Source organism: Callithrix jacchus, chromosome 2 (assembly GCF_049354715.1).
Source record: "Callithrix jacchus isolate 240 chromosome 2, calJac240_pri, whole genome shotgun sequence".
Classification (NCBI taxonomy): Eukaryota; Metazoa; Chordata; class Mammalia; order Primates; family Cebidae; genus Callithrix; species Callithrix jacchus.
Window position 1 is genome coordinate 153674358 of NC_133503.1, and position 26289 is coordinate 153700646.

Below are 26289 nucleotides of genomic sequence, written 5' to 3' on the forward strand. Positions count from 1 at the left end.
GTCCTCTGTAGTTGTCCAAAATGAATCCAGACATCATTGGTGACTCTAGGGTGTGTCTAGTCACCCAAGAATCCTCAGAATGGAAAAAAACAAAGAAAGCCTTCCTAACTTACTCTGGTCTGAACTCCTGAAATTGCAGTACCCAATGTGCCCTTCCACTGAATTGGCCCTTCTGCAAAAGGGTAACAGTTTAGGGAGAACAAGTGTCAAGCTGACTCTGGGTAATTTCAATAAAATGGGCCCAGTAACTGATGGAGTCAAGGGCTTTCCCAAAGAGCTCCATTATAACCCAAGGACAGAGCCACCATGTGAAGCTCTAAAAAAGCAAACTTTTGTAAAACCTGAGATACTCTAAGGAAGGTCCTCAAATCCAAAACATTTTTAACAGCCTATTACATGTCTGACATACCAGTATTAATGCTAAGCCCTTGACATTAGATAATTTGTGATACATTCAGAAATCAGGTTTTGTGACCATGATTTCAAGGCTCTCTGTCCTTCCAATTTTTAGGTAAAAATTAATAAAAATTAAAATACATACCTATTTAAAAAAAAAAACCTACTAAAGTATTTGTTGTTAAAATGCACATGCTGAATGAAGAGACCCCCCCTCGCCACAAACAGACTTTGTGTGAGCAACGTGGCTATTTTTTACCTGGGTGTGGGTGGGCTGAGTCTGAAAAGAGAGTCAATGGAGGGCAGTGGGATCAGAGTTGGTTTTATAGGTTTAGGGTAGGCAGTGGAAAGTTATGGAAGTTACAGTGCAGGGTGGTTTTTGCAAGCTGGGAGGGGGTCGTAGGGTCTGGAGTCACAAGGTTGACCAAGGTCAGTTACAAAGTCCATTGCCTTATCAATTGAGACAGGAATAAGGAACAACAGAAGAATGTCTCAAGTTAATTAGGTATCGTAGGGTTGATCATTCTTCCTCTTTTCATGGTTTTGCAGTTACTTCAGATTTTCTAATTCTGGGAGGCCATCCAGAGGTGGACGTGTGGGTCACGGGGGTTGCCATGGCATTCATGGTGCCGTCAGTCAGCATAAAAGACCTTACATTTATAAAGATCAGAATTAGCAAAATACATATTTTTTTCCTTTTTTGGACTTCATCAAATAGCAAGGACTTTTTCTTAGTTATAGATGTGGTAGGCTCTGGTACCCCCTTAGTATTAGTATATTAAAGCTAGTAAGCCTGACTTCTCTCCTATCATGTAAGAAAAAAAAACTTGGTTTATTTTGATGGGTATAAAAGAACATAAATTCATTATTATAAAGAATTTGAAAAAATATAAAAAGTTCTGAGGAATATCCAAGAGACTATCTCTATTGACTTTTTGATGCATGTTCTTCCAGGCCATTACAGACTTTTACACATTATATATATATACATATACAATTAAAACACAGTGCAGAGATGAGGTTTTGCTGTGTTGCTCAGGCTGGTTGCCAGTTACTGGTCTCAAGTGATCCTCTCACCTCAGTCTCTTAAAGTATAAGGATTATAAGCATGAGCCACCATACCAGGTCACACCTAAGTTTTGTTGTTGTTTTTTTTACTTTGACCATGGCAGTTTATTTTACGCATTATTTAAATTTGCTGTTTAAAAATGTTCAAAAGGCACTGTAAGAAACATTTTAAAATACATTTTTCTGACTTAATGATGATTATTTAAAATAAGCAAGTCACTAGACATTTTTAAACCCTTTATAACAGCATTACCTTAAATAATTTTTAAAACACAAACACAAGCATTCACTATGTAGTACAATGCACTGCTCAGCAGTAAGATTAGTTTCCCTGTAATAATATATGTCATGTAGATTATTAATTTGCAGGGTCCTGCAAAGTTATTAAAACTTACATAAACTGAAAACTAGAGAGGTAAGGGAGTTGAAATAGAACACAACTCAACTATAAAACCTTAATGTTCGTTTCTCTAAAGAGAATTTGCAAAATTCCTTATTCCTGCCTGTGTTAAAATTTTTATTTCTACTCATATATAAGCTTTTTTTTTAAGTCAACAGAGGTAACATAAACATTTAGCACAAAATCTACCACAGCTTGTCTCCTAGATTGCTTACTACATTTCTGTCAGGCCTAATAAAGCAGAAAAATAGGCTGGATGGGGTATCTCACACCTGTAATCCCAGCACTTTGGGACACCAAGGCAGGTGGATCACCTGAGGTCAGGAGGTCAAGACCAGCCTTGTCAACGTGGTGAAACCTGTCTCTACTAAAAACATAAAAAATTAGCTGGGCGTGGTAGCAGGTGCCTATAATCCCAGCTATTTGGGAGGCTGAAGCAGGAGAATTGCTTGAACCCAGTAGGCAGAGGTTTCAGTGAGCGGAGGCAGCACCACTGCACTCTAGCCTGGGTGACAGAGCGAGACTCCCTCTCGATAAATAAATAAATAAAAGAAAAACAAAGCAAACGAGTTTCGTTTTTGTTTGTTTGTTTGTTTTTGAGAAAAGGATGAGTAGAAGAATCCAAATAACTTTTACTTCTTTTAATAACTGTAGATATAGAATTAATTTTAAATTATAGATGTTTAAGTAGGGCAAGTATCTTAAGAGCCAGCAGGCATTATTCTTAGAAAGACTTTTACTTTCAATCTCATAGGGAAACCTAGTTAGTAGGTTTAAAATTATCAATTAATTAATAAAAATTCTAATTATTGTTAATAGTCAAATTAACACTGTAAAGGCAGCATTTAAGAGTAACTAGAAAATGGAAGTTAGTAATAAAGCAAATAAAGTAGGGCAATAAATACAAAGCAGAAACTGCCGAAGAATCATAGTCTAATGAACTGAACACTTAAATGGTGAATAAAATGCTAGATAGAACGAATCAATCAAGGGATTCTTTCAAGTACAATGGTGCATCAGCCTGGTAATAACTATAGTTTGACAGTCTTGAAGTGAAAAATTAATACTCAAGAAAACAATTGTGAAAATAATCAGTTAGCAAATTTAATGCTCAAATTCAATTCCATATTCAAAAAATATTAAAAGCTGATCAGTGATTTATTTTCATATCTCATTACAGTAAGAAAAACTCTGAAATTTATGAGATTTGAAAACAAACTGGGACAAAAAAAAAAACTGCTTTATCTATGAACTTTCCACTAGAAAATACAACCATACCATTATTAGAGAACCTAAGACATCAAAAGCCTTATGTTCTGAAGCCACACTAAACTCATTTATCCAAATAAAAAAAGATCATAATCTAAAAGATAATGAATACATCATCATCAAGAAATCTGATTTTATGTGCTCTATTAAATACTTGGAGAATTATTATTATTATTTTTGCTTTATTCAGTCACACAAAACAATGAATTAGCAGAAAAGTGCTCTGTATGTAATAAAATAGCATTTACTACTTCAATTTTTTTTACTAACAATTGTGACCTTTTTGATGACACTTTATGTATGCTTTTAATAAATTATGCACTTATTAGTACTTAATGAACCCTTCCTGCCTCAATATAAAACTACTAAACTTGGAGAATTACAGATTTTGTTGCGGGGTCTGATATTAGTGACTTTCGAGAAGCTAAAATTTTGTCCAAAATGAATGATCCAATGACACTTTAAGTTATCTTTATTTTGTATTTAATATAGTGTTATCCCGGACTACACTGATTTAAAACATGGTTTTTGAAAGACGTCTAGGTAATGGGGCAGCAATCGTCCATGTGTTTGAAACAGTATTTGCACCAAAATCATGTAGGTTATTGGGCAGTGGTTCTCAAACTAGGATGAGAAAGACACCTGCAGTGTTTGCTTAAACACAGCTGCTAGCCCTGCCCCTGCTCCCAGATTATCCGATTTAGTAGATCTGAGATAGGTCCCTGAGAGAGTTGCATTTCCAACAAGTTCCCAGGTGATGCTGATGCTGTTTGTTGGGACCACCCTTTTGATAATCACTGCCTTAGGGTATCTGGTGAGAATGGGGCCCCATGCTTAAATTACAATTTCTTAGATTGGGGTCTTCACATCTGCATCTTAGCAACATCCTAGGCAAGTGTATGAACCACAGTTTAAGAATCACTATGACAATTTGGCAAGGTTAACTTGACTATTACTGGCCAATGTAGCAGATGTCACATATCATATAAATAAAAATGGAAATAATGCTAAATGACTAACCCCAAGCCTGATACTGTACAAATGAACACACAGGTTTGAATATAAATCCTACCTCCGTTACTTGCTAGCTTTGTGACAGTGACAAAGTTACTTTAATTCTCTGAGCCTCAGTTTTCTTATCTATAATATGGGAATAACACTCAAATTTTGAGGATTAACACTATTATACACAGATTATCTAAGCACAGTACCTAGCATACAGTAGGTACTCGATAAATACTAGCTATTACTTATTAAGAAATGTATGCAATATTTCCTTCAGTATCTGCTCAAAGCAAATTTTTCATTCACTTAAATGCAATATTTACACTCCAAGGTGATAGAATAATAATACAATCTTCTATTTATTGCTCCCCTTCTGGGACAGACAGTGTTCTAAGAACCTTACATTTATTTCATCCTCATAAAAATCCTGTGAGGGAGGTAGTATTATCATCCCTAATTTACAGATGAGGAAATTGAGATACAGAGAGATTAAGTAAAATTGCTCAAGGTTACAAAAACAGTAAGTGTTGGAGCAAGAATTTAAACTCAAGCAAGTCTGACTCGAGAGCCCAGGATGCATCACAACATTCATTTTTTATGAGCAAAGCTTAAGGTTTCTGGATATTTAGAGTAAACCATCTATACTTCTAGTCAAACACATATGAAAATTCATGTTCACATCACGGTGAAGAGTTGTTCAAAGCATAAAATGAATGCCTTGAAATTCTGGCAGATAATACTACCATGGTAAATCCTGGTGCATGTTTTCACTACGTGGACAGAGTAATCTATGGTTAGTCAATGAAATGAACATCCTCTCAAACATACCATTCAAAGACGTCATGATTTTGACATGTTTTGGCACAATAAATAGAAATTATTTAGCTAGCCGGCACTGTGGCTCACGCCTATAATCCCAGCACTTTGGGAAGCTGAGGCAGGTTTATCACCTGAGTTCAGGAGTTCAAGACCAGCCTGACCAACACTGGTGAAATTCCATCTCTACCAAAAATACAAATGTTGGCCAGGTGTCGTGGCACATGCCTGTAATCCCACCTACTCTGGAGGTTGTGGCAGGAGAATTGTTTGAACCCAGGAGGCAGAGGTTGCAGTGAGCTGAGATTGAGCCACTGTACTGTAGCCTGGGGGACAGAGTGAGACTCTGTCTCTGAAAAAAAAGAAATTATTTAGCTAAACAGCAGAGTCAGTGGCATGACAGCCATGTAAAATTGGCATAATGATAAACATAAGGGAAATGTAAATCTTTTGCACGATTAAAAATAATCTCATAGAAAGCCTATAAAATATTCTGTTATGGTACACTCAGGATTGCTAAAGATAATAAAAATGAAAATTTTCTTTCCTTTCAGAAACTCTTTAAACAGAGTCACTAAAAATAGGATGAAACATTTGTGAATGTTTTTGATGACAGTCTTGAATAGATATTCTGCATTGTTAGAATTATCCATTGGCAAAACAATTATCTATCCCAAAATAGTAAGTCAACATCAACCTTCAGACTGTTAGTTATAAATTAAGTATTTACTATTTCAATATATAATATTTTTGTTTAAGCACTCTATATTTTCTGTTGTTTTTAATTAATTCTTGTCAAAATCTTGCATTCAAAATAATCTTGCCAGTGTAACTAGTAGTTACCTCAGATCCTTAAAATGAACTTTAAAACTGTGTTTTAAACAAGTTATGAAAGGCACAAACAAGTTCTCATCTCTCAACAGGATGAGAATGAGAGAAACCGTAACTCTGTAGTGAGAAAGAATTTAAAATAATCAATTTAAAATGTCACTTAGTAAGTGGCACTGATATAAGAAAAGCATCCTCAAATAGCATTAAATTTATTATTAGTTACCCATAATTAACAGTGGGTAAATTTGGGAACAAGTATTATAAAATACATGTTTACAGAATGCGATGAATGCTTTCAGTGAATTAATAGCGGAGAATGGTATTCAAGAGCGGCTAAACATATTTAGAAAAGAGACAACAGAGATTCCGTAAAAAATTACTAATTAGAATCAAGTATATGATATAGTCAAGGGCCAGGATAATTTTGAAGTGTGGTTTTATTAATGCACTTCAGGATAAGTGCCAGTCTTATTTTAGCTTCTTCTGGAAGAAATACTGCCAATTATAAACAATCACAACAAAACTTTCACTAGACAAAAACGATGTGTTTGGGGTAGGGTTGGATCATTTGTATCATACTGCAAATGTAAACCCAATTCTTGAGCTGTATTAACAGCACTGAGCAACAACATTTCTTTCTAAACTTTTCTTTAAGGCAGATCTGTTTATTACTAACACGGTGCAGTATAGCCTTAGCAAATTTAACTGTTTTAGTTTCTCAAAGACAATAATACAGATGGTCAAAAATAGGCAACAAAATCACTTTTCTAGTTCCTCTACCTGCCCATCATTTTAAAAATACAAGTTCTTCATATATACGGATAGATAGATTTGTATATTACTATATCAAAACACATTTGAACAGACTTCACAACTCATTTAAAGCCTCAGTTCATAGTTATTCATGTGAAAGATTTCTATATGGAATGTTCACTTAGAATTCCTCACTGGGATTCCAGTGCTCTATGTCAGAAATGCACACGTCCTCCTTCAGTGCAATGCCAAACATTTACCTTTGTTTATTCATGATTTTCTTTCAAGGGTTTCCTAACTTCACTTTTGTGTCTTCATTTTTGTTTGCTTGACTAATTCCCTTTAGTATATTTTCAGGCAAGGTAGCTTGATATCTGTGGAAATAACCATATAAACAAAGATGATAAACGAGGTATTCTAATTCATACTTAGTTGTAGAATCAACATAGTGAAAAGAAACTGCAGGATCAGAACAGCAACCAGGACCCTCTATGGAAGAATAATAGTTGTAATTCTAGTACCAAAAGGTTCTAGGTCGATAACCTTTATTAAATGGTGTTTCGGCCAAAGGGAGGAAAAGTTTCTTTTCCAGTGGTATCTCTGGAATCTCCTGCTTCTACATTTGTAATTTCCATGCATCTCCCCAGTGCTGTCTTCAGTGGAGGAACTCTGCGTACACTTGTCTGTTTTAAATGCATCAGCAAATCTCCTCTAGGCGTCTTTGTTTAGCACATATCCTGCTCCTCCACTCATGTTGCCCTGCTTTACATAAGGGCTTAAATCTTCTCCCAAAGTAAATGGGTTATGCAGGGTCATATTTTGAAAGAAGCCATCTCAAATGGTCTAGTATTACATATGTGTCATCATCTGCTTTCAAAAACCAGTCTGCATCTTCTAAATAATGTTCATGAACATACTGAAAAGCTTTCATTGTTTTCCAGTATAGCTGATCTCTGCCTTCTTCAGTTTTCATTCGCACAGCAGGGAAGTTCATTTTCTTCTGAACTCATAAACAACACTTTCTTACAACACTGGGCCCATGCAGCTTGGACATGTTGGCCTTTTTCTCTAGGTTTTGAGGGCCTGTCATAAACCAGCAAAGAATTTTAACTTTCTGATAGAGGTTTTCAGCGATGTCTGTGTTTTCATCATTATATTGGCTAGAATCTGCATTGAAGTTCATTTGTCCTGCTATATGATTCTGTCTATTATCATCTGAATGCCTTGAATGAGAATCATTATGAAGAACATTAGGCTGGGTGTCACCCTGTTCTTTAACAAAATACTAAAGAGTTGAGAACATAAAAGAAATCCTATTGCTGATCCAAAGAGGAAGATTTAAAAATTCAGCCAGGATTTAGAGACCATTTCCAGAAAGTGTGTGTGTGTGTGTGTGTGTGTGTGTGTGTGTATATATATATATACTGTAAGTTCTGGGGTACATGTGCTGATGGTGCAGGATTGTTACATAGGTATACACATGCCATGGTGGTTTACTGCATCCATCCCCCCATGATCTACATTAGGTATTTCTCCTAATGTTATCCCTCCCCAATCCCTTGATCCCCTGCTATCCCTCCCCTAGTTCACCCACCCCCAACAGGCCCCGGTGTGTGATGCTTCTCTCCCTGAGTCCTTGTGTTCTCATTGTTCAACAACCACTTATGAGTGAGAACATGCGGTGTTTGGTTTTCTGTTCTTGTGTCAGTTTGCTGAGAATGATGGTTTCCAGCTTCATCCATGTCCCTGCAAAGGACATGAACTCATTCTTTTTTATGGCTGCATAGTATTCCATGGTGTATATGTGCCCCATTTTCTTTATTCAGTCTATCATTGATGGGCATTTGAGTTGGTTCCAAGTCTTTGCTATTGTAAACAGTGCCACAGTGAGCATACATGTGCATGTGTCTTTATATTAGAATGATTTATAATGCTTTGGGTATATACCCAGTAATGGGATTGCTGGGTCAAATGGTATTTCTAGTTCTAGATCCTTGAGGAATCACCACACTGTCTTCCACAATGATTGAACAAATTTAGACTCCCACCAACGGTGTAAAAGCGTTCCTATTTCTCCACATCCTCTCCAGCATCTGTTGTCTCCAGATTTTTTAATGATCACCATTCTAACTGGTGTGAGATGGTATCACAATGTGGTTTTGCTTTGCATTTCTCTAATGGCCAGTGATAATGAGCATTTTTTCATATGTTTGTTGGCTGTATAAATGTCTTTTTTTTAAGTATCTGTTCATATCTTTTGCCTGCTTTTTGATGAGGTTATATGTTTTTTTCTTGTAAATTTGTCTAAGTTCTTTGTAGATTCTGGCTATTCGCCCTTTGTCAGATGGGTATCTTGCAAAAATTTTTTCCCATTCTGTTGGTTGCCAGTTCACTCTAATAATAGTTTCTTTTGCTATGCAGAAGTTCTTAAGTTTAATTAGAACTTCTCCCATTTGTCTCTTTTGGCTTTTGTTGCCATTGCTTTTGGTGTTTTAGTCATGAAGTCCTTGCCATTGCTTTCGGTGTTTTAGTCATGGTATTGCCTGTATTTTCTTCTAGAGTTTTTATGATGTTAGGTCTTATGCTTAAATCTTGACTCCATCTGAGTTAATTCTTGTATAAGGTGTAAGGAAGGGGCCCAATTTCTGCTTTCTGCACACGGCTAGCCAGTTTTCCCAACACCATTTATTAAACAGGGAGTCCTTTCCCCATTGCTTGTTGTGGTCAGGATTGTCATAGATCAGATGGTTGTGGATGTGTTGTGTTACTTCTGAGGCTTCTGTTCTGTTCCATTGGTCTATATCTCTGTTTTGTTTCCCAGTACCATGCTGTTTTAATTACTGTAGCCTTGTAGTATATTTTGAAGTCAGGTAGTGTGATGTCATCAGCTTTGTTTTTTGTTTTTTCCTTAGGATTGTCTTGGCTATGCAGGCTCTCTTTTGGTTCCATATGAAGTTTAAGGTGGTTTTTTCCAGTTCTGTGAAGAAGGTCAACCATAGCTTGATGGGGATAGCACTGAATCTATAAATTACTTTGGGGAGTATGGCCATTTTCACTGTATTGATTCTTCCTAACCATGAACATGGAATGTTTCTCCATCTGTTTGTGTCCTCTCTTATTTCGCTGAGCAGTGGTTTGTAGTTCTCCTTGAAGAGGTCCTTCACGTTCCTTGTTAATTGTATTCCTAGGCATTTTGTTCTCTTTGTAGCAATTGTGAATGGGAGTTCACTCATTATTTGGCTCTCTGTTTGTCTTATTGGTGTATAGGAATGCTTGTGATTTTTGCACATTGATTTTGTATCCTGAGACTTTGCTGAAGTTGCTTATCATCTTAAGGAGATTTTAGGCTGAGACGATGGGATCTTCTAAATATACAATTATGTCATCTGCAAATAGAGACAATTTGATTTCCTCTTTTCCTAACTGAATACCCTTTATTTCTTTTATTTGCCTGATTGCTCTGGCCAGAACTTCCAATACTGTTGAATAGGAGTGGTGAGAGAGGACACCCTTGTCTTTTTCTTTTTCCAATCTGCCCCCCCAACCCCAGCACCCTTGTCTTGTGCCAGTTTTCAAAGGGAATGCTTCCAGTTTTTGCACATTCAGTATTCCTGACATCAACCGAGGCTCCCTCTTGCACCTTCTGGGGGGCAGAAAGGGAGACGAGATGAGGACCAGCGACTTTTGCTTCCCTGGGCAGCCACTGACGCGGCTCCTGGCTGCTAACTGAGGCCACCTGCTGCGCCCCGATCATTTCCCGGCAGCAGCAGCCCACACCTAAGTTTTAAATAAAATGTAATCCACATGTCTTCACATGTTTCTTCCTTTTTCTTCACATTTCTTTCATTTTCTACTCTCAGAGTCTCTCACTCTATATGTATTCTGGAATCTCTCTTTATGTACCCATACATAAGTTTGTTTAGCTTTCAAGCAGTTAGAGAGGCAAGACCATTCAAAACATGCTCCTAATGTAAGCAGTGTGGAAAGGAAGAAAGACAGATGATGAATAGATGAGAGAGATAGAGATAGGAAGAAGACAAGGAAGGATTTAGGTGTTGTTTGTTTATGTAGATCTTTCAGAAATCTTAATAAGTGGGTTTCTGATCTTCAGTAGAAAAAAACGTGCCTACCCTCATTTTCGATTCAATTAGGACCATCCGTCATCCTTATCTTTGTACTTGTTATTTCTACATCATGCTTCCGCATTTCTACAGAAATTCTCTGTACAGTTTCCAAGTTTGTGCCCAATTATTTGCACTGACTGCAGTTTAGATTTGCTGTTTCCAAACAACCTCTAGGGAAACTCCTTCATTTCCTAATTCGTCGTTGAGCTATGGTTTAGTGTCATATCACAGGGCCGGAGGAATTCTGAAGTACATGCTGTTCTGCTTCACACGTCTTCCTTTGCCCCCTACCCTGTGCCTCACTCTGTGTCTAAATTCCTTCTAAATAGGTCTGGTGGCCATCTAGCCAAGAGAGGTCATCTTCAGTGACAGGAAGCTCACTACCTCTTGAGGTGGCACAGACCATTTTTATAAGCTCTAATCATAGTTAAAATACCTGTCTCTCGGTCACTCTCACCCACTGATATTTCTAACCACTGAAGTCTCACAGAGCAATTTAACCATAAAATTGTTTGCATAAACCCCTTCAAAAAGTAATTATATTTACAATAGTATAAGAAAGAACAAAATACTTAAGCATAACTAAAGAGGTAAAAGACTGGTACACTGAGAACTAGAAAGCATTGCTGAAGGAAATTAAAGAAGACACCAGTAAATGGAAAGACATCTTGTGTTTCATGAATTAGAAAACCTATTATTATTAAGATGTCAATACTACCCAAAGCAATCTACAGATTCCATATAATCTTTGTCAAAACCCCAATGATATTTTCTGCAGAAATGGAAAATCATCCTAATATTCATACTGAATTTCAAGAGACCCCAAAATAGCCAAAACAATCTTTAAAAAGAACAGTTGGAGATTTCACACTTCCTGATTTCAAACCTTAATACAAAGCTACAGTAATGAAAACAGTATGGTACTGACATACAGACAGACATATAGTTCAGTGGAATAGAACTGAAAGTCCAGAAATAATCCCGTACATCTATGGTCAACCGATTTTCAACAAGAGTGCCAAGACCATTTAACAGGGAAAGAATAGTTGCTATGACTTGAATGGTCCCACTGAAAGTCATGTTGAAATGTAGTTGCCATTGTAGGGGTATTAAAAGGTAGAGCTTTTTAGAGGTGATTGGCCTATGAGGACTCTGTTCTCATGAATTGATTAATACTGTTATTTTAGGAGTGGGTTAGATATCTCTGGCATGGGTTCCTGATAAAAACAATGAGTTTGGCCTGACTTCCTCTTCTGTCTCACGTGCTCGCTTCTGCATTTCACTCTTCTGACATGAGGTCATCCTCACCATATGTTGGCACCATGCCCTTGGACTTCCTAGCCTCAAGAACCATGAGCCAAATAAGTTTATTTATAAATTACCCAGTTTGTAGTACTGTGTTATAACAGCAGAAAACAGAACTAAGACAATATTATTTTCAATGAGTGATGTTTGAAAAACAGGATAGCCACATGGAAGAAATGTATTTGGATCCTTACTTTATACTATATATAAAAGTTAACTGGAAATGGATCAAAGACCCAGACATAAGACCTAAAACTATAAAACTCTTAGAAGAAAGCATACGGAAAAGAGTCGTGACATTGGATTTGGCAATAATTTCTTGGCTATGACATCAAATGCACAGACAACAAAAGAAAAAATAGACAAATTAAACTACATCAAAATTAAAAGCTTTGTCATCAAAGGACACTATCAACAGAATAAAAAGGCAACCCACAGAATTAGAGAAAATATTTGTGGACCATATACCTCACAAAGGTTTAATATTCAGAATATATAAAGAACTTGTACAACCCAAAAATGAAAAGTCAAACAACTTAATTAAAAAAGGGGCAAAGGATTTGAATAGACATTCCTTGAAAGATATGGTATAGCCAAGAACCTCATGGAAAAATGCTCACTGTCACTAGTATTAGAGAATTGCAAATCAAAACCACAGTGACATACCACTTTATCCTCATGCAGACGGCTATTTATTTAAAAACCCAAACAATAAATAATAAGTGTTGGCAAGGATATGGGGGAATTGAAACTCTTGTGCACTTTGGTGAAAATATAAAACGGTGCAGCTGTTTGGAAGACAGTATGATGGTTCCTTCAAAAATTAAATTAAAAGCAGGAACTCAAAGAGATCTGTAGACCCGTGTTCACAGCAGCATTATTCACAATAGCCAAAAGATGGGAGCAACCCAAGTGTCCACTGACAGATAATGAATAAACAAAAAGTGGTGCATACATACAATTAAATATTACTGAGCCGTAACAAGGAAGACAACTCGGACACATGCTACAACGTGGAGGAAGCTTGAGGTCAGTATGCTAAATGAAATAAGCCAGTCACAAGAGGACAAATGTTATTGATTGCACACAAATGAGGTGCCTATAGTAGTCAAAATCATAGACAGAAAGTAGAATGGTGGTTTCCAGGATTGGGGACAGGAAAGAACCGGAGTTACAGTTTAATGAGCACAGAGATTTGGAAGACGAAAAGATGGGTGGTGGTCACATAGCAGTGTGAATGGACATAATGTTTTGAACTGTAAGTATACTTAAATGGTTAAAATTTCCAATTTCATGTATCTTTTACCACAACTTTTTAATTAAAAAAAAAAAAAAACTCTTGGCTGGGCGCAGTGGCTCTCGCCTGTAATCCCAGCACTTTGGGAGGCTGAGGCAGGCAGATCACGAGGTTAGGAGTTCAAGACCATCCTGGCCAACATAGAGAAACCCCGTCTCTACTAAAAATATAAAAATTAGCTGGGCGCAGTGGTGTGTGCCCGTAGTCCCAGCTACTCAGGAGGCTGAGGCAGAAGAATCACTTGAACCCAGGAGGCAGAGGTTGCAGTGAGCTGAGATTGCACCACTGCACTCCAGCCTGTGCAACAGAGTGAGACTCCATATCAGAAAAAAAAAAAAAAAAACTCTTTAAATCTCTGAAGGCTACTCTCATGACCCCCTGGAATAATCTTCAGACTAGACACATTTATTTCCTTCAACTATTCTTCATGTGACATAATTAAAGTCCATTCATACTTCTAGCCACTCACCTCTGAATGTTCTCCAGCCATTATAGCCCTGTTTAATTGAGGCTATAGACCTCAATATGACACTGACCAGTAAAGAATGGAAAAGAACTATTATTGCCCTCAATATGGGCTACTAGATTTGGTAATTCAGCCAGACTTCCTACTAATTTATTACAGTCCTGTTTATTTCTATAGAGCTAATTTTCCAACTAAAACTCCAAGTTCTTTTTTTAAAACGTTTTATCAGTTAGAACTTTTTCAGTGATTAAAAAGAAAATCTAAACAAATACACAAAATTTATGTAAATTGACTTAAGCTGGAGGTATCACATAACTTGACTTCAAATTATACTACAAGGCTATAGCAACCAAAATAGCACGATACTGGTATAAAAACAGACACGAAGACCAATCGAACATTCCAGAAACAAATTCACACATTTACAATCAACTCATTTTTAGCAAAGGTGCCAAGAACATACATTGAATAAATAGTCTCTTGAATAAATGGTGCTTGAAAGACTAAATATCTATATGCAGAAGAATAAAACTAGACACCTATCTCTCACCATATACAAAAGTCAAATCAAAATAGATTAAATATTTAAATGTAAGACATGAAACTACTAGAAAAAAACACTGGAGAAATGCTTCAGAACATTGATCCAGGCTAAGATTTCTTCTTTTTGAGGGGAGCAGGGACGCATGGGGGCAGAGAAAAGCTCTCTACCTTTCTCTGGTAAGAGAAAGATGTTACCAGGTAAGATGTCACCAGGTGGTTTCCAAGTTCATGCGTGATAGAACAAAGCAACAGTATTGTTCTCAACAACCCCAGTCAACGTATCAAATGTGTCATTGCTTTTCATGGGCTCTAACTGGGTCACATCCCTGAATCAGTCTCCATGACCAGGCTACTGATAGTGCTGAGTGTCTTAGTTCTAAGCCACATGTTCTGCCCCTGACCAGGGAGGTAGTCAGTTCCACTGAATCAGCCTGTGGGCTAGAAGAGGAGAGGAGGTAGTCCCTAGAGAATAATGAGGTTAATCTTATCAACAGGGAGAGGGGATGTGGAGTGCAAAAACTACAGACTCAATTAATTCAACTGGATGTTTTGTGGACTAAGATATGTTACTCTACCTTTAGCCCTATTAAATCCCATCTCATTAGACTTCTGGTAAGATATTTTGGGGATCATAATTCTATCAGGCAATGCATTTATTGTTTTTCTCAGCTGTATGTAGTTGACAGTGTGATGAATGTGCCTTGCATATTGTATTGCACTCGGTGATGACTGGATTGGAAATACATTTATATCTGTTATATAAGCACATTCTGTAATATATAAACAGGCTGTTAAACACAGAGCCCCTCAGCCCGCTACCAAAATCTTCCTTCTGAAGTGACACCACCAGCATCTTTGGATGTGTTCACACAACTGGATACCAGCCCCATCTTTGTCCTATTTCTGGGCCCTATTTCTTGTGCTAGATACATTGTGAGACATCTTACCAACATGTCTAGCGTCCTGGGAAGGGTCCTAATGGAGACTTAATGTTCTGTGCAATATATGGACTCTTCATCTAGTCATCATCAACAGGAGAAGACTTTTTGCTCTGCATTTTCCAGATTTCTCATGCTTTCTAAACACACCAAAAAAAAAATTTTTTTAAGTAGTAGTAGTCATAACAAAGTATATACATACACTATTATATCCCATGCCTTGCTCTAAAAGCACACAGAATTAAATATTAACTCATTTTTTTCCTTACAAGAAACTTATAAGAGAGGTAGGTAGTTTGATAATTATCATTATTATTATCTTCATTTTAAAGCCAAAGAAACTGGTCAGGTGCAGTGGCTCACGCCTATAAATCCCAGGACTTTGGGAGGCCAAGGTGGGAGGATCATTAGAGACCAGCCTGGGCAACATGGCGAAACCCATCTCTACAAAAAATACAAAAATTAGCTGGGCATGTTGGTGCCTGTCTATAGTCCTGGCCACTCAGGAGGCTGAAATGGGAGAATCACTTGAGCCTGGGAGGTTGAGGCTGTAATGAGCCAAGATCCTGCCACTGCACTCCAGCTTGGGTAACACAGTGAGACCCTATCTCAAAATAAATAAATAAACAAACACACACACGGAAACTAAGGCCTGGAGAGGGAGCCGGCCCAGTCCACACAGCTGGTCAGTGCAAGATGGGATTGCTGCTGAGGTTGTCTGGCTCCACAGACCTTGCGCTCATCACAGGAGTGGCATTTGACCTTGACACCTGTCCTCTCCCACTTCTGGCCCCCAGGCAAACGTGCAAGCGAGTCTGCCTCAAACAAACAAACTAATGGAAACAACAAAATGCTACCTGGGTAAGAAAACAGTTTGTTGTCATAAGTGAATCATTTCCAATAACAAGTTCCCTTGGGGACAGATGGGTCAACTGGCTAAGAGTCACTTATGACTTCCCAAAAATACTGGGACAGAGACATCAAGCCAAAGGGTTAGGACCACTGCCAACTAAAGATCAATTAGAACTGAAAACTAAAAGGTATCTTTGACATAACGACCACACTAGTAGAAAAATACAACTTGAAAAACCTTTTCTTACACACATATTTTTTCCCTGAACAACGGCTATGCTGATGCTTGAGGGGCAATGGGGACATGCATGGGAGGAATTGTGTGAGTAAACTGGTCACGCATAGCCTCTCTCTGGAGATCTCTTCATCGTGAGCAGGCCTCCCTCCCAGTCCTCCCTGCTGTGTTCCACTTAACCCATAGATCTTCTTTTTTTTCTGAAATGGAGTCCCGCTCTGTCACCCAGGCTGGAGTGCAATGGCAAGACCTCAGCTCAATCTGGTGCAACCTCTGCCTCCCAGGTTCAAATGATTCTCCTGCCTCAGCCTCCCCAGTAGCTGGGATTACAGGCATGTGCCACCACACCCAGCTAATTTTTTGTATTTTTAGTAGAGATGGGTTTCACCACATTGGCCAGGCTGGTATTCAACTCCTGGCCTCAAGTGATCCTCCCGCCTTGGCTTCCCAAAGTGCTGGGATTACAGGAGTGAGCCACTGTGCCCGGCCCCACTTGACCCATAGTTCTGTTGTCACCTTTTTTTTTTTTTAAGGCAAGGTCTCACTCTGCCGTCCAGGTTGGAGTACAGTGGCACAATCATAGCTTACTGCTTGAGCTCTGGGCTTAAGCGATCCTCCTGCCTCAGCCTCCTGAGTACCTAAGACTACAGGTACCCACCACCATGCCTAGCTAATTTTTAAAATTTTTGTACAAAGACAGAGTCTCACTGTGTTGCCCAGATTGATCTTGAACTCCTGGGCTCAAGCCATCCTCTCACCTCAGCCTCCCAAAGTGCTGAGATTACAGACGTGAGCCATCATGCCTGGCCTAATGTTGCCTTTAACCATACTATTAGTTGGTTCAATCGTGCACAAAGGCATAATGCAGGTGGCTACCAAATTCAAAGGTGTTGCCTACAGTTCTGTTTCTTCTGGAAATTCCATCTCATGAAATCCCAGGTGGTTGAAATGAAAAGACTTTCATGAAGGGACAACTTGCGGAGATGAAGCAGGGCTGAAAGAATGAACTAGGGATGCTGAATTTCCCATCCTTACAGCTAAGGAGGATGGGAGGGGACAGTGTTATCAGGGAACCCAGTAGAGACTGGCTCTGCAGAGAAAGAACCTCCTGGCAGGAGAGAGGTGGCTCCTTCAAAACACTGTACTAGGGGAGGGCAGGAAGAAATGCCCCATCTCTCTCTTCTCCCCATCAGGTTCCTGCTGGTGCCTCCCATGGGCAAGCGAGAGGGTGAGGGATCCTGGGTGGGGCAGCCGGCAAGGGTCAGCCCTCAGGGTACAGAATAGGGCAGTAAAGGTTGCTGAGTACATCTGGAGAATAGAGAGGGGAGAGCACAATGTCTCTTTCAAAGGTGGTAAACTGAGTCAGTGAGGAAAACACGAACATGTTTCAGATCAAAAAGGGCAATGCAGAATCAAGATGAGGGCCTCACTTTCCCTTCTGGGCTCATTGATTTCGAGAAGCCTGAATGCCTGGAAAGAATCAGAAAATCTCAAATGACGTCCAATCCCTCAGGTTTCTTTCCAATACACAGCGATGTTACAAACTGCACTCAGTGATCCGCCTTTCTTCAGAAGTGGTGAGAGAGTGTGTGGCCAGGATGACTCAGTCTTCTGCCTGGATTCACTTGAGAAGTTTGACTGAATCACTTGTGTGGGTAAGGACTTAGGTATTGTTATTCTTTCAGAAAACTGGCTCCATGCACTCACTTTGTGTCTGTTTGATGCATGAAGGTGACTCATCTGAGGAAGTTGATCTGACCATGGTTTATCAGGCAGCCTCTAACGGAGATGTCAATGCTCTGACTGCAGTCATTCGGGAAGACCCTTCTATCCTAGAATGCTGTGACAGCGAAGGTGAGATATGTGTGCATTTTGAATTCAGAATGTTCTGCTCTATTTTTTGGGGGGATGGCATTCAGACATGAGCAATGCTAATAAATGTATATCTGACCAGCCATTTTGATACTGTGGCTATGTGCAGATATCTTGGTGTTTCTTTAAATAAGGGGGCTAAATGCAAAGTTTCAGATTCGTTTACATCGCCTCTGATAAAGAAGTCATCAGTCTGAGTTTCTTTTCAATATCTTTGTAAGAATGACCCAAATAGATAGGTCAAGTAGTTAGGAAAGGGTATGGAAAGAGCAGGCTACTTTTGGTAGCAATGGATGTTGAGAAAATGTGACTGTAAAAGGCAGAGAGCAAGGATTTCTGCTCCTGAGAAGATGGAGAAGATGCATTTCTTTCCTATTCTTTCTGTTAAATACAACTGAAAACCCTGGACATTCTGTATAAACATAAAGACTCTGGAAGATGGAGAGAAAATGACCGACTAGCTAAGAACTTCTGACCCAAGGAATGACAGGGCAGTAAGTTCCCAGGGTTTTCTTTTGGCTTGACTATCCCAGAACTGATGCTGAAAAAGCTAGCAACCCAGAAATGTCAAGAGGCACAGAACAAGAAAACCACAACAAGAAGAAAAGCCTTCTCTCTCTGGCAAAATGACCAGGAAAGGAACAGCCTAGAAACACAGAAAACGATTTAGACAATAAGTCCCGACTCCAACCAAACACCACAAAAAGACATGGGTCCCTGGCCCCACTCATTCCAGCAAAGACTAAGTGGGAAACCTGGATTTCTGATGGCACCTTGCAATAATTACGTGGTATCCCTTTATTTCTCCTTTACAGCAGTGTCCACGGACGCCAGCTAAAATAGAAGGTGTAACTAAGATTAGGAATCTCTAATACAATACCCCAAATGTCCAAGTTTCAATAGAAAATTACGTGTCATAACAAGAAACAGGAAAAGTCCAACTGAATGAAAAAAACATTGGCCAGGCATGATGGCTCATGCCTGTAATCCCAGCCCTTTGGGAGGCCAAGGCGGATGAATCATCTGAGGTTAGGAGTTCGAGACCAGCCTGACCAACATGAAAACCCCGTCTCTACTAAAAACACAAAATTAGCCAGGTGTGGTGGCACATGCCTGTAATCCCAGCTACTCAGGAGGCTGAGGCAGGAGAATCACTTGAACCTGGTAGGCGGAGGTTGCAGTGAGCCAAGATTGTGTCATTGCACTCCAGCCTGGGCAACAAGAGTGAAACTCCATCTCAAAAAAAAAAAAAAAAAAAAAAAATCAACAGATGCCAAGGAAAGAGATGTTAGAATTATCTAACAAAGATTTTCAAATAACCTTAACAAAATGCTTCAATGAACAATTGAAAACATGCTTAAAACTAAAGAAAAAAAGTCTAAGCAAACAAATAAAAGATATAAGGGAAAACCAAAGGAGAGTTTTTAAAAATAAAAAATACAATCATCACAATGTTAAAACTTGGTAAATAATCTCAGCAGCAGAATGAAGATGCAGAGGAAAGAATTAATGAATTTGAAAACAGAACAATAAGAAATAGCCAATAAGAAACAGATAATCTGAAGAGGCCTATAATTAGAAAATTGACTTCATAATTTTAAAATCTCCCTCCCAAAAATATATCTTCAGGAATGGATTATTTCACCAGAGATTTGTGATCCTCCTACCTCCGTCTCCCAAAGTGCTAAGATTACAGATATATATGAGCCACCACACCTGGCAGATTTCTACAAACTTTTCTTTTAATAATTTTTTTCTTCTTTTACTTTAAGTTCTGGGGTACAAGTGCAAATCTTGCAGAACTGTTACATAGGTATATACATGTCATGGTGGTTTGCTGCCTTCATCCCCCCATCACCTGCAAACTTTTAAAGGATAGCCAACATCGATCCCACATAATCTCTTCCAAAAAAGAGAAGATAAGAAAACACGTCTCAGTTAATGTTTATGAGCAATCAACTGGCTTTGCTATCAAAACCAGTCAAAGATTATGTACAAAATAATAACAATAAGCCTATAACCAGTAGTCTTCATGAATGTAGATTAAAAATACTTAACCAAATATTAGCAAATAGGATTCAGTAATATACAAAAATAGGCCAGGCACAGTGGCTCAGGCCTATAATCCCAGCACTTTGGGAGGCGAAGGCAGGTGGATTGCTTGAGGTCAGGAGTTTGAGACCAGACTGGCCAACATGGTGAAACTCCGTCTCTACTAAAAATACAAATTTAGCTGGGCATGGTGGCGCACACCTATAATCCTAGCTACTGGGGAGGCTGAGGCACAAGAATTGCTTGAACCTGGGAGGCGGAGGTTGCAGTGACCTGAGATTGCCCCACTGCACTCCAGCCTGGAAAAAAGAATCATACACCATGACCAAGTAGCATTTGCTTTAGGGATGTTAGGGAGGTAAGACTGGTTGAATATTTGAAAGTCAATGTAATACACCAAATTAACCAACTAAGGCGGAAAAATCACATGTTCATATCAATTAATACAAAAAAGCATTAGACAAAATTTAACACATATTAATAATAAAAATCTCAGAAAAATAAGAATAAAGGAGAGCTTCTTCAATATAATGAAGAGTATCTACAACGACAACGAAAACCTTAGAGCTAAGATTTTACTTAATGGTGAAAGTCTGAGTACTTTGCCCCTAAGACCTGGAACAAAGTATGAATGTCCACTCTCACCACTCCAATTCAGTATAGTGTAATATGAGTGCAAAAAGGCAAGAAAAGGAAATAAAAAGTATACACCTTTTTTTCTTTTTCTTTTTCTTTTTTTCTTTTTTGACAGTCTCACTCTGTCACCCAGGCTGGAGTGCAGTGGCACGATCTCGGCTCACTGCAACTTCTGCCTCCCAAGTTCAAGCAATGCTGTCTCAGACTCCCAAGTAACCGGGAATACATGCGCTCACCACTGCACCCGGCGAATTTTTGCATTTTTAGTACAGACGGGGTTTTGCCATATTGCCCAGGCTGGTCTCGAGCTCCTGACCTCTCAGGTGATCCGCCTGCCTCGGCATCCCAAAGTGCTGGGATTACGGGCGTGAGCCACTGCGCCTGGCCAAAAGCATAAATCTTGAAAAGGAAAAAAATAAAACTGCTACTTTGTGTACAATTTGATTGTCTTCAGAGCAAATTCTAAGGAATCTACCAACATAAACCTACAACTAAGTGAGTTCAGCAAGGTCACAGGATAAAAGATCAATATAGAAACATAAGTTGTATTTCTGCTTACTAACAATGAATATGCAGACATCAAAATTTTAAACTATAATACCATTTAAAATCACTCAATAAAAAGAAACATTAAGGTATAAATATAACAAAATACGTGCAGAACCTATATGCTGAAAACTATAAAGTGCTAATTAAATAAAAGATCTTAATAAATGGAAAGACGTCATGTTTGTGGACTAGAAGGCTCAACATAGTAAACACACAGTGCTCTTCAGATTTCTCTCTTTTTTTTTTTGTTTTTTTTTTTTTGAGACGGAGTTTCGCTCTTGTTACCCAGGCTGGAATGCAATGGCGCGATCTCGGCTCACCGCTACCTCTGCCTCCTGGATTCAAGCAATTCTCCTGCCTCAGCCTCCCGAGTAGCTGGGACTACAGGCACGCACCACCATGCCCAGCTAATTTTTGTATTTTTAGTAGAGACGGGGTTTCACCTTGTTGACCAGGATGGTCTCGATCTCTTGACCTCGTGATCCACCCGCCTTGGCCTCCCAAAGTGCTGGGATTATAGGCATGAGCCACCGCGCCGGGCGGATTTCTCTACCGGTTAATGCAAATTCTGAAAAGAGATATCTTGGCATGGGACAGAGACCACAATTTCTACCAAACCCTAGCAAGAATTTTTGTGTATATAGACAGATTAGTTAAAATGTATATAGAAATACAAAAGAACTAGGATAGTTAAAACAATTTTGAAAAGGAATAAAGTGGAAGGAATCAGTATCCCCAGTTTCAATACTTATTATACAGTTACACACTGTAGTTTGAATGTGTTCCCCCAAATTTCATGTAGCACTGAGAGGTGTAACCTTTAGGAGGTTGTTGGGATTAATCCACTCATGGGTCATTGTGGAAGTGGGTTAGTAATCACGGGAGTGGGTCTGTTATAAAAGCTAGTTTGGTCATCTCTCACAAGCCCCCTTTCCATGCTATACCCTGTACCACCTCAGGACTCTGCAGAGAGTTCCCACCACCAAGAAAGCCCTCACCCAATGTGGCCCCCTCAACCTTGGACATTCCAGCCTCCAGAACTGGAAGAAATAAAATTCTTCTCTTCATAAATTACCCAGTCATGGGTATTCAGTTATAGCAACAGAAAACAGACTAAGACAGTACAAAAATCAAACTAGCTGGGTTAATCCATCTAGAGTATTCAAAGTTATGCCTGATACATGATAAGCACTCAATAAATACAAGCTATTGTCGCTTTTGGAATTTCTTAACCGTACTGTAATTAACCTTGCACTACCCAGGACACCACAATGAGTCTCAAAGTGGCTAAGTTTCTTAGGTAAAGTTTCATAGCTCATAAAATAGCTGGAACTGGAACCCAAATATTCTGTGTCCTTGGTCAGTGGTCTTTCTGCTCCTTATCTGATACTGCAGATGTTTTAAAGTTCTTGAACACTTTACCATGTGGAAAAGTGGATCATTTAAGGACACAAGATGCTGAGGCTACCTTCTTGCACACCTTACCTGACCAAGTTGCTCCACCCTTTATTTTGTGTATTTTATTTCAAATATAAAATATTTCACCAGGCGCGGTGGCTCACGCCTGTAATCCCAGCACTTTGGGAGGCTGAGGCGGGTGGATTACGAGGTCAAGAGATTGAGACCATCCCGGCCAACATGGTGAAAACCCATCTCTACTAAAAATACAAAAATTAGTTAGGCATGGGGATGCGCGTCTGTAGTCCCGGCTACTCCGGAGACTGCAGCAGGAAAATCTGCGGCAGGAAAATCGCTTGAACCTGGTAGGCGGAGGTTGCAGTGAGCCGAGATGGCACCACTGCACTCCAGCCTGGAGACAGAGCAAGACTCCATCTCAAAAAACAAAAACATAAAGTACAGAGAATAACATGTCAAACTGCTATGTACCACCACCCAGAGTTTAACAATTTTGACAATTTGCAATTCTTTCCTTGAAATTTTTCAAAGGAAAAACGTTACAGAGCAGTTGAAGGCCCTTTTCGTCCTCTTCTGATTCCACCCCTTACCCTTCATTCCTCTAAAATAACCACTATTCTGAAGTTGGTGTGTATCTTTCCTTTTTCTGTTTTTCTGCTTTAACCTATTTTTTTGGGTTTATAGCAATCTATTGTTGTTTTGATTTATGAGATTTACATAAATGATAGTGTGTTGTTTTGCAATTGGCTTTCCTCACTCAAAATCATGTCTTCAGGATTTATTCAAGTGAATCTGGATTAATTTAACTCAGACATTTTAATTGTTCTATGACATTTATTTGTGTACATATAATTTATGTATTGCTCTATTAATGTTCATTTATGCCATTTCTTGTTAGTTTAATTTTTGATTATATCTCTTTGTTCATCAGTGTGAAAGTTTCTTTATGATATAAACTTATTTCATGAGGGAATTACAGGGTTATAAGGTATGAGCACCTATAATTTTATTAAATGTTGCCACATTTATTCCCAAAATGGTTGTCCCAACTTATACTTTAACCACCAGTATGTAAGAGTTTCCAAAATCCTTGACAATACTTGGCATTTCAGATATTTTATAATTGCTAATCCAACACGTATGCTTTCCCAACATCATATTAATACGTATACCCTAATTATTTTATTTATAATTTTTCATTGCTGACCTGTGTCTGCTCTCTCTCAAATTGCTTGTATATATATATATACACACACATATATATGTATATATATGTATACACACACATATATATGTATATATATGTATACACACATATATATGTATATATATGTATACATACACATATATATGTATATATGTATGTATATATATATATATATGTCTATTTATTTCCTCCTACATTGTTTCTTTCTGATTGAATTATTGATGTAATTTAGGTTAGCTCATTATTTTTTCTTGGTTTTATGAATTAAAATAACCTCCCAATCTGTAGCTAGCCTTTTTAGGTCATTTATGGTATCTTATGTAATATAGAAAATTTTAATTTAAATATAATTGGATTTAATAAAATGTTTTCTTTATAGTTTGCAGTTTTTATGTCTTCTTCAGTAAGGCCTTATTAGTCTTATTGTTATAAAATATATTCGTCTATATATTTTTTAAATTGTTAAATTTTGTTTTTCATATTTGGTGTCTAAGCCATCTGGAAAGTATTTATGTATGATGCAAATTTTAGATCTAATTTTAATGTATCCCTTTTGCATACCCAGTTTGTCAGCACCATTTATTGAATACCTTTTTTTTTTCCTACTGATTTATGATGTCACTTTGGTCATACACTGAGTTCCCCAATAGGTCTGAGTATTTCCTGGACTTTTTCATCTGTTCTGTTGATATATTTATTGTTTTAATTACCATGGCTATATAATTAATATTGTTGGTTCAAAAAGCAATAATCCTCTTTAGTTCCACAGTAAAATTGTCTTGAAAATTTTTTTGGCACTTTATGCTTCCAGATAAATTTTAGAATTTTTTTCAAGTTTCACAACAGCTTTGTTGAGTTTTTATTAGACTTGCAATGAAAGTATAGATTCATTTTCAGGAAATTGATAGCTCTATTATATTGGGTCTTTTCCTTCGTAAACATAGTACATCTTTCCATGTGTAGTTTTTCTTTTATGTCACCCAATAAGTTTTAGAATTTTTTTTTTTTTTTTTTTTTTTTTTTTGAGACGGAGTTTCGCTCTTGTTACCCAGGCTGGAGTGCAATGGCGCGATCTCGGCTCACCGCAATCTCCGCCTCCTGGGTTCAGGCAATTCTCCTGCCTCAGCCTCCCGAGCAGCTGGGATTACAGGCACGCACCACCGTGCCCAGCTAATTTTTTTTGTATTTTTAGTAGAGACGGGGTTTCACCAATAAGTCTTGCTTTTCTTCAGTTAGATTTATTCCTAAGTACCTTATTTTTGTTGTTGCTGCTATTGGTTTTTATTACTTTTCCCATTGCTTTTGTTTAAGGAAGATCTTTTCTTTTACATATTAATTTTATATACAGGAGCAGTGCTGTACTCTCTTACTTGTTTTATTTTGAGGGTCTCTTTTTTCTATTTTCTACAGGGACAAATGTACCAACTTAAAATAAATTTTGGAACCCATTTGGAGATAAATCTGTCACTCCTTCCTAAACCTCAGTTAGAGACACCTCAGGAAAATTACTTTAAAATGAAGAAATGTTTGGGCCAGCTGCAGTGGCTCATACCCATAATCCCAGCACTTTGGGATATTGACAGGGAGGATTGCTTGAGCCTGGAAGGTCAAGGCTGCAGTGAGCCATGATCGCAACCCTGCACTCCAGCCTGGGCAACACAGCAAGATGCTGTCACTAAAAAAAAAAAAAAAAAAAAAAAAAGAAAAGAAAAAAGATTTGTTCAGTAATCATTTGGTTATGCATTTCAAAATTGCTGTGTAGTATCTTCCCAGTGCAGGTACAGTGATTGGTACTCAGGATTCAAAGATGAACATGAGAGATGTGGTTCCTTCCACTTTGAATTTGTAGCTTAGAAGAGACAAGTTTTAAATACATGATTATGCTAATCAACATATAATTATGAAATGAAATGTTAAAAGAGTTACTAGAGAAAAATATAGGATGATAAAAATTATAACATGGACATCCAATTCAGAATGGAGGGTCAGGAAGGTATTCCCTGAAAAACTTTATAGGTAAGGTAGGCTCTCAAGATAGATGCAAATTCGCCAGACATAGCATGTAATTTTATGAAAATAGTATCTAGGAATTCTTTAGCTTTACTTACTGAGCATTTCAGATTCACAGATTGCTTCAATAATTGCCTTTTGCAGCATGTTCATTTTTTCTCTCAATAGTTATAATTACCACTTGTTGACAGGAAGAAAGGAAGGGAGGAAGGGAAAGGAAGGAAATTTTGCAACTATTTTAAGACACAG

At 38.1% G+C, this 26289-nt stretch overlaps 1 protein-coding gene and 1 pseudogene across 3 annotated transcripts in view; one reads left to right on the top strand and one right to left on the bottom strand.

Annotated features, from left to right (window-relative positions):
• The window catches only part of ANKRD55 (ankyrin repeat domain 55), a 136201-nt gene that overhangs the window by 25262 nt on the left and 84650 nt on the right, over positions 1-26289 (top strand). For both annotated transcript variants that reach the window (XM_008992043.4, XM_078365493.1), the window contains exon 3: positions 18030-18152. In XM_008992043.4, the coding sequence (XP_008990291.3) occupies positions 18030-18152 (123 nt within the window). The remainder of the gene's footprint in view (positions 1-18029; positions 18153-26289) is intronic.
• Positions 703-8058, bottom strand: LOC100388053 (glycoprotein-N-acetylgalactosamine 3-beta-galactosyltransferase 1 pseudogene; annotated as a pseudogene). Its single transcript, XR_013532644.1, has 2 exons — positions 6799-8058; positions 703-1046 (listed from the first exon to the last, which is right to left on the bottom strand). The product of XR_013532644.1 is annotated as a glycoprotein-N-acetylgalactosamine 3-beta-galactosyltransferase 1 pseudogene (transcript).